At 36.9% G+C, this 14,160-nt stretch overlaps 1 protein-coding gene across 10 annotated transcripts in view; it reads left to right on the plus strand.

Moving 5' to 3' along the window:
- VEZT (vezatin, adherens junctions transmembrane protein) overlaps positions 1-14,160 on the plus strand; it is a 104,142-nt gene that overhangs the window by 47,694 nt on the left and 42,288 nt on the right. For 6 of the 10 annotated variants that reach the window (XM_060025401.1, XM_060025403.1, XM_060025394.1 and 3 more), the window contains 4 exons: positions 693-842; positions 4,649-4,796; positions 11,253-11,587; positions 13,881-14,074. In XM_060025401.1, the coding sequence (XP_059881384.1) occupies positions 693-842; positions 4,649-4,796; positions 11,253-11,587; positions 13,881-14,074 (827 nt within the window). The remainder of the gene's footprint in view (positions 1-692; positions 843-4,648; positions 4,797-11,252; positions 11,588-13,880; positions 14,075-14,160) is intronic. The other 4 variants (XM_060025395.1, XM_060025404.2, XM_060025402.1 and 1 more) reach the window with 2 other exon arrangements.

The raw sequence follows: 14,160 nt of genomic DNA on the forward strand, positions 1-14,160 counted from the left end.
CTCCTCTTGAACAGTTTTGAGAGTAGCTATGCTACTACGTAGTAACCCTTACTTTGCCTTTCTACTTGCATTCCCCTGTTGGCCACTGGTCCTGTTATCTTTCTGCGTCCCCTACTTCATTTTGAGTAGGTAAGTGCCAGTGGCTGCAGGTGGGTAAGTCATTTTACCCTACTTTTATGAATGTACAGAATGTATTTCTATACAGTATTTGATTGTTCTGTACAAATGACCAAAAATACGATTGATGAACGTATGTAAATGCATATTAAGAATGTGAAAGTGTTTATAATTAAGGCTTTCATACTTACTGTAGACATAGGTTTTGAAAACTAATGTAAAGTAGTACCACTTTAGTATATTCTGGCAGATAGAGTGTCTATATCAAAAAGTTACAGTTGCTTACATAAATATTCCTACAGTGCTACTATATTTCAATTAAAATTTGTTGTTTCCCCATATCAGAGGAAGCCTTTATTCTTTGAGATTTTAATTTTTCATTTGTCTTTTTTCTGGTGGCTATATATGTGTCAGGGAAATATCTATTTATGAGACCTGAGTTGGGATATTTATAAGCATTTTCTAATGAAAATCATGAAAAAGGAATTTTTTTTCCTAAGTTTAATAGAATTGTGGATTTAGAAAACAAAAACTTTAGGACACCTGTACAGTTGTATCACATTTTACTTTTCAAGTTTGCTTGACAGGGTCAGTGCTGCTTGCCCATTTAATAAAGCTGGACAGCATCCCAGTCAGCATCTCATCGGTCTTCGGAAAGCTGTCTACAGAACTGTAAGAGCCAACTTTCAAGCAGCAAGGCTAGCTACCCTATATATGCTGAAAAAATATCCTTTTCTGTCTATATGTAAGAATAAGCAATGTTTCCAGAGTCCTGAATATAGATATCATAGCTGCATCCTATAAAAGTTAACTGTAAACTGAAATTGCCTATTTTGAAGCTGATTTCCATCATCACTTTTATTTTAAAACTTAGGGGAATGACAATAATAGACAGGAAGAAAGTTCTGCTCTCATGTGGCTCATTTTTAACAAGGAAAACACTTGAAGTCCCTCCCTTCACTGGTCCAAAGAATAAAGTCAAAAGAACCTGGCTTCTCTAGGTCAGACATTTTTTCAAATTACTGAACATGACAAATTTGCATCATGACATGGAAATAAACTGGCAACAGGAAATCCTTCCCCTTTCAAAAAACAGAGGCTCTAGGGTCAGATTGGCTGTCTAAATTTTGGCTGAATCAGTTACTGTGTAGGTGACCATAAGCAAGTTTCTTCACTCTCTGTACCTTGCTTTATTTATTGGTAAACTGACAATAATAACAAAATCTTCCTGACTGCTTTTGTTAGACCAAATGAATTGATGCATATAAAGTGCTTAGGCAGTGTCTGGTATATAATAAGCACTTAAAGACTGCATGACGATAAGTCTGTCTCTTAAATTTACTAAGTCAGGAAATTAGGTCTGTTAGAAAATAAAAGTGTATAAGATCTTTATTTTAGTTAAAATTTTGTTAAGTAAGTTATGAGTAAATGGGATGCAAAAACTATTTTGTACCTTCAGGATGCTGAGTACTGTAACATTGATAAATATAATGCTTAAAAGTTTACAGAGTGCTTTATGTTCTATCATTATATCCTTATACAGACCTTTCCATGTAGATTTTCTTATCTCCACTTTATGAGAAAACTAAATAAAATCTCTACTTTATATGGGATTTACCCAGTGTCACACAGTAAGAGGTGAAATTGTGTCTTGACTGTAGGACTTAAGACTTTAAACCTTTTCTATATATGTATAGATTTACTATATCTAGATACACACACACACACACACATACATACATACACATACTGTACTGTATTACCTCTTTGGAAATTGGGAGAAAGCACTTTCATTTTAGTCAAGAACTTGTCTGTTCAATTTGTTTACTACCTAAATACCTGCCTGCAGTGTGCTAGGAAGACAGAACAAAAACCTGTACTACCTACTTTTAAAGATTTTTGAGTGTAGTCAGTAGATATTCATAATACAGTATAAGTGCCCAGGGTGCATTCCAGCATAGCAGGACAATGTCCTTGACCTGTGACTTCTGTGAAAACACAGAAGGCTTTCAGGGAAGTGACACCTGAGTTGACCCTCAAGGAATGAGTAGGAGTTGACCTTGAGGATAAAAGTGTGCATTGCAAGTAGAAGGAAGAAAAGATATAGAAGGAAATAGAGATATGACAGTGTGGAATGTTAACTGCAAGTAGTTATTCATTCAGTGAATATTATGCCAAGCAGTTTGCTAGTCACTAGATATACAGTGGTCCACATAATAGACATGGTCCCTGCCTCGGGGAGCCTATAGTTTAGTGAGGGATTGGGAGTGAGGTGGGCTGAGAGGGCCCTAACAAAGATTGCAGATGGTATGAATTCCGTGGGCCAGTCACTTATCTAGATACTGGTAACCTAGCAGCGAACAAGATAGAAAAGATCCTTGTTCTTATGGAGTTTGCCTTCTAGTGGATGATATAATTAATAAAAACTGAACAGAATATTTTCAGATATTTGCTATAAAGGGGGAAAACCCCAGGGGAATAGGATAGAGAGTGATTGGTGGGTTGCTGTTTTTGATTGGATGATAGGGGAAGGCCTGCAATTTAAACTTAGAATTGAGATGGAGTTCCAGTCAGATGGACCAGCGAGTATAAAGATCTTGTGACAGGAGTGAATTTAGTATGATTGGAGTACAGAAAAAGGACCATCATACTCGAAGACTGCAGCACAGTAAGTTGGGAGTCAGAGTATGAGATGAGATTCAGAAGTAGGCAGGGGCCGGATCATATTCTCCATATAAGAAACCTTAAGGAATTAAAAAAGTATCCACCAACTATTTCTTTGGAAAGACCAGTAAGTTATATAAACCCTCGTGTGCCTGATCAAAGTAAAAAGAATAGAAATATACAAGATTAGTAATGAGAACAGAGCAAGAAATTAAAGTTATTGTAAGGGGATAGTTTTGTAACTTTGTGGCCACAACTTTGAAACTGTAGGGAGAAATGGATCATTTCATATCAAAACACAAATCTCTAAAACTGACCTAGAAAGAATTCAGACACTGGAGATTAATAAAAAGAATTCCATTTAAAAAAAGAAAGCACCTGGTTATATATGTAAACAATGGAAAATGTGCAGCTGTAAAAAAGTGATAAAAGGTCTTGATGCACTATTGTGGAATGATCTCCAAATTATGTTGTTAAATGAAAAAAAAAAAACGAAGTGCACAGAGCAGTATTTATACTACCCTTCCATTTGTGCATAGAAGGGATTGTATATATGAGGGGATAAATAAGAGTGTGTGCATGTGTATATACACATATATATATATATCCCCACATACACCCACATTTATATTTGGATTTCCTTTTATGTATGTACATAACCATAAAATATCTTGAAGTATACACCAGATACTGGTAACAGTGATTGCCTTTGCCTTTGGGTAGGTGAACTAGGTGGCTAAGGGATAGAGGTAGGAAGCAGTTTTTACTATACCCCTTAATACCTTATAAATTTTTAATCCTTTGAATATATTACTTATTCAAAAACTAAGTGAATGAAAAAATTTTTATCTCGTCCAGATGATTTTGTAGTTTTAAAAAAAAACTATTTCAGGGACTTCCCTGGTGGCACAGTTGTTGAGAGTCTGCCTGCCGATGCAGGGGACACGGGTTTGTACCCCAGTCCGGGAAGATCCCACATGCCGCAGAGCGTCTGGTCCTGTAAGCCATGGCCGCTGAGCCTGCGCGTCCGGAGCCTGTGCTTCGCAACGGGAGAGGCCACAACAGTGAGCGGCCCGCGTACCGCAAAAAAAAAAACAAAAAACTATTTCAGACCATAGAAAAGTTTAGATAGAAAGCTACAGTACATCATTTTATTTATGCAGATACTATAATCTCAGTTCCAAATAAAAAACAATCTCACAAATAGAATATTTATAGATTCTGCCTAGTACTATATCAAAAGATTATTATAATACGACAAAATAGGGATATGTTATAAATGCATGAAGAGTTCAAATATCAAGAATTGTATGGATATAATTCTTTACAAAAACAATGAAAGAGGAGGAAGTCACATAATAATGTTGATAGATGCGCATGAGGAAGAGGAAGGCAGAAACAGCAGCAGTCTATGTCAGCAACCTTGATGGAACAGGCTTAGTGTTACTTACATCAGTAGTTCATGTTTTCAGGTAACGGTCAGGTAATGATGTCCTGCAGTGTGCAGACTTGGAGGAAAAGAGGAAGTATTTGCTGTAGAGTGGTAAGGGCCTGAGCCACGATACAATAAAGTACATAATACAGTTTCAAAAGGTAGATGCGAAAAATAACTAAATTAGCACTTTAGCGCTTGTGAAGAGTTGAACTTTTAATTCTCCAGCTATAAAGACATTTTATTCTCAAGTATCCTGTAAGATTTGAGGTATATTAATATATTAGATTTTAAGATTAGTTTCTTTTTTAAAAAACTGATGTAAATCTCCTCAAAGTTCAGAACAAAGATAAGTAAAGGTAATTTTGGACAGTTTTATTGTACTCTTTATGCTTTAATGAAAAGGCTTTGTTGATTGCCTTAACCTAATTTAACCTACCCCCTGAACTCTGAGAGTGACAATGTAACCAACTACATCTGTGTGGTGCCTTTTAAGGAGCTGGGCCTTGGACTTAGTGAAGAGCAGATTTCAGAAGAAGAAGCACATAACCTTACAGATGGCTTCAGCCTGCCTGCATTGAAGGTAATCCATTCATGGATGGGAAGGGCTGAAAAGATAGATGCATTTGGATTGTGCCTGTGCTTTCTGAATATAAATGGTGCACCTGTTTCTTTTGTTGTTTGCTGGATACCATTACCATAATAGCCTTACTGATGTTTTTGAAACTGCCTTTAAAGAGGGACAGCACTGTGAAGATTGGATGAAGAGTGGGAATTCCCTGGCGGTCCAGTGGTTAGCACTCTGCGCTTCCACTGCAGGGGGCACAGGTTCCATCCCCAGTCAGGGAACCAAGATACCACATGCTGTGCAGTGCAGCCATAAATAAATGAATCAATGAATGAATAGAGGAGATCCTTATGTTCTGATATTGAAATACTTTAAATTCTTACTATAGGCATTTCTTATATTAAATTAGAGTTTGAAGATAAATGAATTTAGTAGGAACCCAATATATGAGTGATTTTATTTACTAGCCATTTGTTTCAACAAACATGGGTAAAAAACCTACAAGATCAGCACCTTTCCTTGGAAAATCTCCAAAATTCTTATATGGAACAAGAATTTTTTCATATATTAAAAACCACATAAAAGGATATATTTGACTACATAAGAATTAAACTTCTAAACTTTAAATGCTGTATATATATATTTTTTTTAATTTTATTTATTTATTTTTGGCTGCATTGGGTCTTCGTTGCTGCACGTGGGCTTTCTCTAGTTGCAGCGAGCGGGGGCTACTCTTTGTTGCGGTGCACAGGCTTCTCACTGTGGTGGCTTCTCCTGTTGTGGAGCACGGGCTCTAGGCTTGCAGGCTCAGTAATTGTGGCTCGTGGGCTCTAGAGCACAGGCTCAGTAGTTGTGGCGCATGGGCTTTGTTGCTCCGTGGCACGTGGGATCTTCCCAGACCAGGGCTCGAACCAGTGTTCCCTGCATTGGCAGATGGATTCTTTTTTTGTTTTCTTTTGTTTGTTTGTTTATTTACTTATTTATTTATTTATTTATGGCTGCATTGGGTCTTCAGTGCTGCGTGCAGGCTTTCTCTAGTTGTGGTAAGGGGGGGCTACTCTTCGTTGCGGTGCGCAGGCGTCTCATTTCTCATTGTAGTGGCTTCTCTTGCTGCTGAGCACGGGCTGTAGGCACGTGGGCTTCAGTAGTTGCAGGACATGGGCTCAGTAGTTGTGGCTCGCGGGCTGTAGAGCACAGGCTCAGTAGTTGTGGTGCATGGGCTTTGTTGCTCCGCAGCATGTGGGATCTTCCCGGACCAGGGCTCAAACCCGGGTCCCCTGCATTGGCAGATGGATTCTTAACCACTGCCCCACCAGAGAAGCCCCAAATGCTGTATACTTTAAATGTAAATAAGCTCAGGGAAAAAATTGCAGTGATTTATAAACAAAGGGCTTGAATTCTTTCTATATAAAGAGCACTAAGGTATGTGAAACCTATTGAAGATAGGTCAGGTGTGTGAATTGCCAGTTCACAAAAACCAGAAATGGCCAATAAATGTGATAAAAATTTTCAGCCTTACTAGTATGCTTCACTTCAGCTGTGAATACCATTCTTCACAAAGGTATGTACCCTTTACGCCAGCAATTTTAAGCTCACAGATTCATCTCAGGAAGTAATCAAAGATATACGTTCATAATATTACTACAGCAGCAAATCTTCGAAACAAGTTAAAAGTTCAGTGATTTGAGATTGGTAATGAGATTTATGGTACATTCATTTAATGAACTCCTTTGGAGTTAGTAGTAGAAAAAAATAACATGAAAAAACATAAGTTAAAGCATCTTAAAAAACTAACTGTATGCATTGTAAGATTCCAGTAGTATTTTTAAAAAGTCAAGCCAAATGTCTTTAACTTCCTTTTCAGTATTTAGCAAACTCCACTTAGATATTTTTTTATTTCTAGCCTCTAAACTTCACTTGATACCATGGAAATCAGTGCAAGTGTAGTTAACAGCATATTTTTCAAGATTCATTTTGTTTTGAACCGCATAAACTTTTACATCTTTAAAATTTTCAGATCCACATAAAAACTCTAGTTCTCCTGTTTTTCTTTCCAGTCACTTGAAATTTGCCTTGATTTACTTTTAACCTCATTCTAACCCATCTTAATAAATGGCATCATACAACTTATTAAGCTAGAAACCTGGGCACTATCCTTCTTATCCATAACTCTTTTTACCCTTCACATATAAACTATGAGTAGATTTTTGTGTTGGTTCCACCTTCAAAATACATTTTAAACTCATTCACTTTTTTTCATGTCATTTCCCACCATTCTAGTCCCAGCTGCCATCATTCTTACTGAGGCTGCTACAATAGTTTTCTTACTGGTTTCCTTAGTTCCCTAAAGTTTGTTTCAGAATGCAGTTTGACATTTAAAGTGCCTTAAAAATGTTATATGCTTTAAATCAGTAATTCCACTTCTGTAAATCTTTCTTAAGGAAATGATTTCAAATATATTAAAGCTTTATATACCAGGTTGCTTATTAGTTTTGCTTATGATAGTGAAAAATGGAACACAGCCTAAATGTGCAGCAGTAGAGGAATAGCTGCATGAATCACAGTAAGTCCAACATGGTGAACCATTGTATACCAGCTACAACTTGCTTATGAAGATTTTGTAAAAACTTGGAGAAACCAGTGAAACAATCAGGATACATAAATATATATTTAGTAACTCTGTGTTTAGAAAAAGCCCATGAGAAAATACTAATATACCAATAGCTACTCTTTAGTGTGGTTGCACTGTAGGTAATTCCATTTACTTCCAAATTCAATACCACGACCATGCTTTACTCTATGATGGAAATAAAGTTATTTTCAAAGAACAATTTGGGAGATTCTTAATGATGAAAAAGCAGCGACTTTGGAATTGAGCAGACATGGGTTTATATTTTAGCCCTGACACTGACTGGTCATTTGACCTTGAGTGACTTGTTCTTTGAACTTACCTAATCTGTAAAAAGGAGTTACCATACCTGCCCTACAAGGTGTTAGATTGAATGAGAAAACAAACAAAATACCTACAACAGGGCTTGTTGTATAATGGTTAACCCAAAATGGTAATAGCTGTTACTCTTTAAGAAGGGTTTGGAGAAAGAATTATGGTCATATTTCTTAATTTCCCTTTTAACTTATTTTTTTGTTTACTCATCAAGATGTCTCAGTGATTTCCCTATTTCTTTATGCTTTTTAAAAGCTTGTTAAATCCTGGATTATATTTTGGCCAAAGTACAGGCAGCAAAAAGAAACAGTGGGCCTCCTGGAGTCAGACTTTCTAGGTTTGACTCTCACCTGACTGCTAATGTGGACTTGAGCAAGTCATTGTTTCTGCGTTCATAAAATGAGATAACCATAATGCTGATCACTAAAGGATTAAATATTTGCCAGTCCAATACCTGGGAGAGAGTGAGTGATTAATAAATGTTATCTGATTTTTTAAATTGCATCTGACATGACCTACTCTAAACTGTGGGACTTGTTCGCTTGTTATCTCTCTACTCCACCACCAATGGTACTGGTTGTAGCTGGATCCTTTTTGCTCACCCATATTATTTTACAAGTCAGACAAACTTTAGTATTTTAATTCTGCTTTATTTTGACATATAACTAATCTATAACTAAACCTGATGATTGTGTTGCATTGTTACCAGGAATATCGGACTCCAAAAGAAGCCTATCTTGAGATTTACAGAGTTTATAAACTGCTGAAAATCCCTGTAATGTTCAAAAACTGTGTAGTGCCACCTTGTACAGTTGGCATTATATCCAGATAAAGAATTTTTAAATGGATTTTGTAAGTTAAATTTTAAAATTCTTTCTCAAAAGAGCAACACTAACTAAAGCTTTTTTAAAAATGTAGTGAAAGATGGTTTACAAATAAATCGGGGCCTCTTGTTTTCCTTTGTCATCTTCGTTGTGTCCTCTAAAGAAAATACATTTGGGGGTTGTTTTTTTTTTAATTGTTCACATATCTTCCCTTAGGAGAACTTAGGAATTGTAAGTGCTGCATCTTTGAAAAGGAAAGAAACTTCCTAATTGCATCCTGAGGAGAGACTTGTGAAATATCTAGTACAGAGTCCTTACCTCTCTTTTTTTCTTAGTTTAAAACTCTTAGTTTTTTTATAAAATTATTATTATTATAAAGAGTGTATTTCCTGCTTTAAAAAACAAATCTGCATTTTGTGAAAAGACTTTTTTTTTTTTTTTTTGCCATGCTGTGTGTCTTACAGGATCTTAGTTCCCCGACCAGGGATCGAACCTGGGCCATAGCAGTGAAAACACCGAGTCCAAACTACTGGACTGTCAGGGAATTCCCTGAAAATGCTTTAAATCAAAATTTCCTAATTGCCCATAAACTGTGGTTATCCCCTCATCCAGAGCGGCTTCCCTTATTCAAAGAACAAACAGAAAAAAATGTGTATTTCTGAGTTTTGGTTTAATTGTATAATATGGCAGTGATTAGATAATAAATTGGTCTTTTTTAAAATGGCAGTAAGCTATGCCAACTTGATTTTTTAATTTCTGTGGTCTGAAACTCTGGACTCATCCTTGTTAACACCTTTCCTCATAAACAGTCTGTCAAGAGATTCTGTCACTTGTCTCACCGCTGCTTACCTCTTACCACCAACCACTATGGTATGAGCTACCATGTTAACTCCCACCTGGATTATTGCAGTAATCTCCTGTCTTCGCTTGTGCTCACCTCCCTATGATCTCTCAACACAGGATGATCTTGTTAAAGCTTAACTCAGATAATATTACTCTTCTGCTTAGAATCCTTCAGTGGCTCCCCATTTCTCTTAGAGTAAAAACCAGAGTTACTTCAGTAACTTCATCACTTACCATGCTCCCCCTTGCTTACTGTATCCCAGCCGCATGGACCTAGCTGTTCCTCAGATGTGCCAAGTATACTCCTACTACAGGACTTTGCACTTGAACCTTCTACTCCCTGGAACTCTTTCCTCATAGTGGCTCAGTTCCTTCAGATGAATTTAGAGACCCTCCTAGCCACCCCTCCTTCCCTTTGCTTCTCTCTCCCTCTTCTTCCCCTCACATATACACACACAAACCCGCATTTGCTGTTCCCCTTCTCTGCTGTATTTTCCCCATACCCCATCAGACAAGAAACTTATTTTACTTTTTAATATCTATTACTCCCCCTACTTGAATATAAGCTTCATCAGGGCAGGGATATTTTTCACTTTTGTTCTCTGCTGTATTATCAGCACCTAGAGTACTGCCTGGCACATCATAGGTGCTCAAGAAATACTTGGTGAATTAAAAAATAAAGGATAAAGAAAATCATTTTAGTAACAAAATTTAATGGTTAAATAAGACTTGTGAGATACCTTGTATTTATATTTAAGAACCCCTAGATAGTGTATCTTCAGTGATTTAGAATTTTGGCCTTGCTCATTTAAAAAAAAAAGTGAGTTAATAGTAAAATAGGTTTACATTAAATTATCTTAATTCATTATTTGCATAATGTTAAAATTCATTTAATAAAACAGTTTAAATAATGTCCATTTTCATGGTTATAAAAAACTGAAATCTAAATTATCCAGAGTGGTAAATTATCCTCTTTTTATTGTCTGCTAACTGCTGTTCAGACTAGATTGTATTTGTTTGTTTGATATTGTCCTCTTGAATAGTACTATCTGGAGGAATCCTTTGCTGCCAGACTCCGGGTGTGTCTTTTGAGAATGTGTGTTGTAGTTTCTCATGCCAGACATTCCTGAGTATGATCACTCTGGGACTGATTTTTATGTTTTTTCTTAGCTATTTCCTAGGCCAAAATAATGGTATAGTTTGAAGCCCAAACTCTGGCTCCGTCAATGAGTTGTTTCTTTGGACTTACATAGGTCCATCATTCCTGCTGTCTCCTTTTCTCCTTTGTGTACATTTTTTTCTTTTTTTTTTTTGCGGTAAGCTGGCCTCTCACTGTTGTGGCCTCTCCCGTTGCAGAGCACAGGCTCCAGATGCGCAGGCTCAGCGGCCATGGCTCACGGGCCCAGCCGCTCCGTGGCATGTGGGATCTTCCCAGACCGGGGCACAAACCCAAGTCCCCTGCATCAGCAGGCAGACTCTCAACCACTGTGCCACCAGGGAAGCCCTGTGTACATTTTTAAAATAATTCATCAAAGAACATTCATTTCTAATTAGCTGTGTCTCATTCCATCAGCATCTCTCGTTTAGGACAGAACTGTACTAAATTATATACTGGTATTAGCTGCTATATTATGATCAGAAGTTCCCATGTGCCATGACTATATAATTTGACGTAACATTCTTGGCTACTCTTAGAGTTAGTTCAAACTCAGCTATATTCATTACTTAGAATAAAGTGAAAAGTTTAAACCAGAAGTTAAGATAAACAAATCTGTAGTTTGTTTTCTTGTTTTGAATGTTGACCAATATTTTTTATTGATCTAGTCCTTTTTTCTTGTTTTTTTTTTTTTTTTTTTTTAGGTTTTGTTCCAACTCTGGGTGGCACAGAGTTCAGAGTTCTTCAGGCGGTTAGCCCTGTTACTTTCTACGGCTAATTCACCTCCTGGGCCCTTACTTACTCCAGCACTTTTGCCTCATCATATTCTATCTGATGTGACTCAAGGTCTACCTCATGCTCATTCTGCCTGTTTGGAAGAGCTTAAGCGCAGCTATGAGTTCTATCGGTACTTTGAAACTCAGCACCAGTCAGTAGTACCCCAGCGTTTATCCAAAACTCAGCAGAAGTCAAGAGAACTGAATAATGTTCACACAGCAGTACGCAGCTTGCAGCTCCATCTGAAAGCATTACTGAATGAGTAAGTTTAGAAGCCATGTAAGAAAATGTCCCCATGATTAGCAAGCTTCAGTCTTGTGCCATTGTGGTCGTTGGCTTGTGTCCTAGCTAAAAAGCAGCAGCAAAATTGAGACATTGCAGCCTAAACGATGGTTTAAAGGTACAAATGTAGCAGACAAACAGTGATTTGTAAGTACTGTAATTTGGGGGAGCCATTTATGTAGTTTTTACTTTACCTGATGTCAACAGAAAACCTAGAAAGATAGGACAAAAGCAGAGAAGTATTATTACATACAGTTGATGAGAAAAATGTTGCTGTTTTTCTGAATAAATCAGAGCAGGTTTGGACATTTTTCTATAGCATAGAACAAGTTTTTTGGCCCCAGTTGAATAATAAAAATGTAGAATCCATAGTTTGATACTCCGCCTTAGTGAAATGTAGGGTCCAGTCATTTCAGTGAAATTTTTCTGTAACAGATACTCATAGTATAGGACTGGATCAAATGAATGATTGGGTTCATGTTGTAATCAGGGGAAGGTCACAGGAATTTAATGAGTTGAGAAGATTGTAGTTGATGTACTTGACCCTGGATACCAGGCAAGAAGTAGAAGGGGGAGGGCAGCAATTGATTTTGTAAGATAAGAAAATGGGCCAAAAGGACTTGAAGTCTCAGTAAAATCAAAAAGCTAATTTACTGGAGTGAAGAAGGAGGTGATGCACAAGGATAGGAAATTAAGTTCAGAAAGACATTTTAAGAAGAGAAGTTTTTACCCATCAGTTCAAGGTCTGAGATAGGTATTTAAGTTTGATGTAAAGATTACAGCATAGTGTAAAACTAAGAAACTGTGAGGCAGGGATGTTCCAGTGGTCTGTTGCTGCCGTTCTAAGAAAACCCTGTCTCCCACAGGAAATAATGGGAGATAAGGCAATCTCCACTTGAGTGGGTGGCAAAAGTTGGATCATCATGAGAGATTTCAGTGGAAAGGCTGTGTTAGGCAAAGCCAGGGTCTATAAAGAATTAATGTTTGGCAATAGAATCAGAAATATACAGGGCGTAATGGAATGCATTAGCATGAGGGAAGGTGGCTCGAGAAGGAGGAGTGCTACACTGGATGGACATGAAAATGATAAAGAAGGGCTTTTTACCTTGGTCAGGGATTATGAATGATGCATGGGAAGTATGTTTCCTATTTAAAAATGAAATATTCTATGTATGCTACTACATGTCACCTTTCAAAATACTTTCACTAGAGAGCAAACCAGTCACAAACCATCATATCTGATTTGCCCTTTAGCACTGCCACACACAACTTTTAAAAGTGTTATCTAAAAAATTTTGTGTTTCATCCCTCCCTCTCGCTTGTCCCCTTTGATATTCCCACTCTCGCTTGCCTACCCTAGGACATTAACCCTTTAACTGTTCTCCTGGCCTCTAGAGTGCAAGATTAATGTTTCTGAGGCATATATATGCTTTCTTACTTATCTGAAAATTTTCACTGATTTTGGACTATAACAGCTTAGACTAAAGTCTGTATAAAACATTCTACAGAAAGGGTTTGTCATAACCTGACTACAGGCTGCTTTCTGTCTTTATTTCTCACTTCTTTCCTTCAGTCCAGCCAAACTGTATAAATGCCTTTCCCCATGTACCATCTAGAATGACTTTCCTTGTCTTCTGTACATGCTCCGATTTTATCCATGCTTCAGTGCTACCTCAGAAGTACCTCTTCCTTAGCTGTTCCCTGTCTATACCCATAGCTGGTGGTAACTTCCTCCTCTTCTGAATTCTTATAAGCCTGTCTTTATTTCTCAGTCATTTTGTGCCTGGATTTAGCCCAGCTTCACAGCTTACCAGCTCTATGACCTGGGCAAGTTTCTTCAACTCTCTAGACCTAATTTGGAATGGAAATAAAATGTTAATTTTAATTTTTTATGATATTGTATTGTATATGTATAATTTCCCTGATTTGATTTAAGTTTCTTATAAGTAGGAAATGGGTTTAATTTATCCTTTCAGTTTGTAAAATGCCTGGTATGTATGCAAGAAATACTTGTTGAATAAATGTGTGAATACTCTTTATAAGCTTTTTTAAAAATTGTGGTAAAATGCACATAACATAAAATTTACCATTTAACCATTTTTAAGCATACAGTTAAGTGGCATTAAATACATATATATTGTTGTGCAGCCATCACCACCTTCCATGTCCAGAGCTTTTTTCATCTTATAAACTTATTTCTTAAATCAACCTTGCGAATTATACATTTCAGTTCATAGTTTAGAAATCTGTTGCTGTTTTTCTTTATTACTCAGGGTAATAATTTTTGAAGATGAACTTGAAAAGCTTGTTTGTACTAAAGAAACACAAGAACTAGTGTCAGAAGCTTATCAAATCCTAGAAGAGAAATTAAAGTTGATTCAGCCTCATGTTCAAGCGAGCAACAATTGCTGGGAAGAGGCCATTTCTCAAGTGGACAAGTTGCTACGAAGAAACACAGATAAAAAAGGTACCTATGAGAGAGTTCTTTTGCGTACCCTTATCAGATATGCTTATTCTTCTCTGGCAAGATTTTATTAGGTGTACTTCTTATCT

This window comes from Delphinus delphis, chromosome 11, assembly GCF_949987515.2.
Source record: "Delphinus delphis chromosome 11, mDelDel1.2, whole genome shotgun sequence".
In the NCBI taxonomy this organism is placed as follows: domain Eukaryota; kingdom Metazoa; phylum Chordata; class Mammalia; order Artiodactyla; family Delphinidae; genus Delphinus; species Delphinus delphis.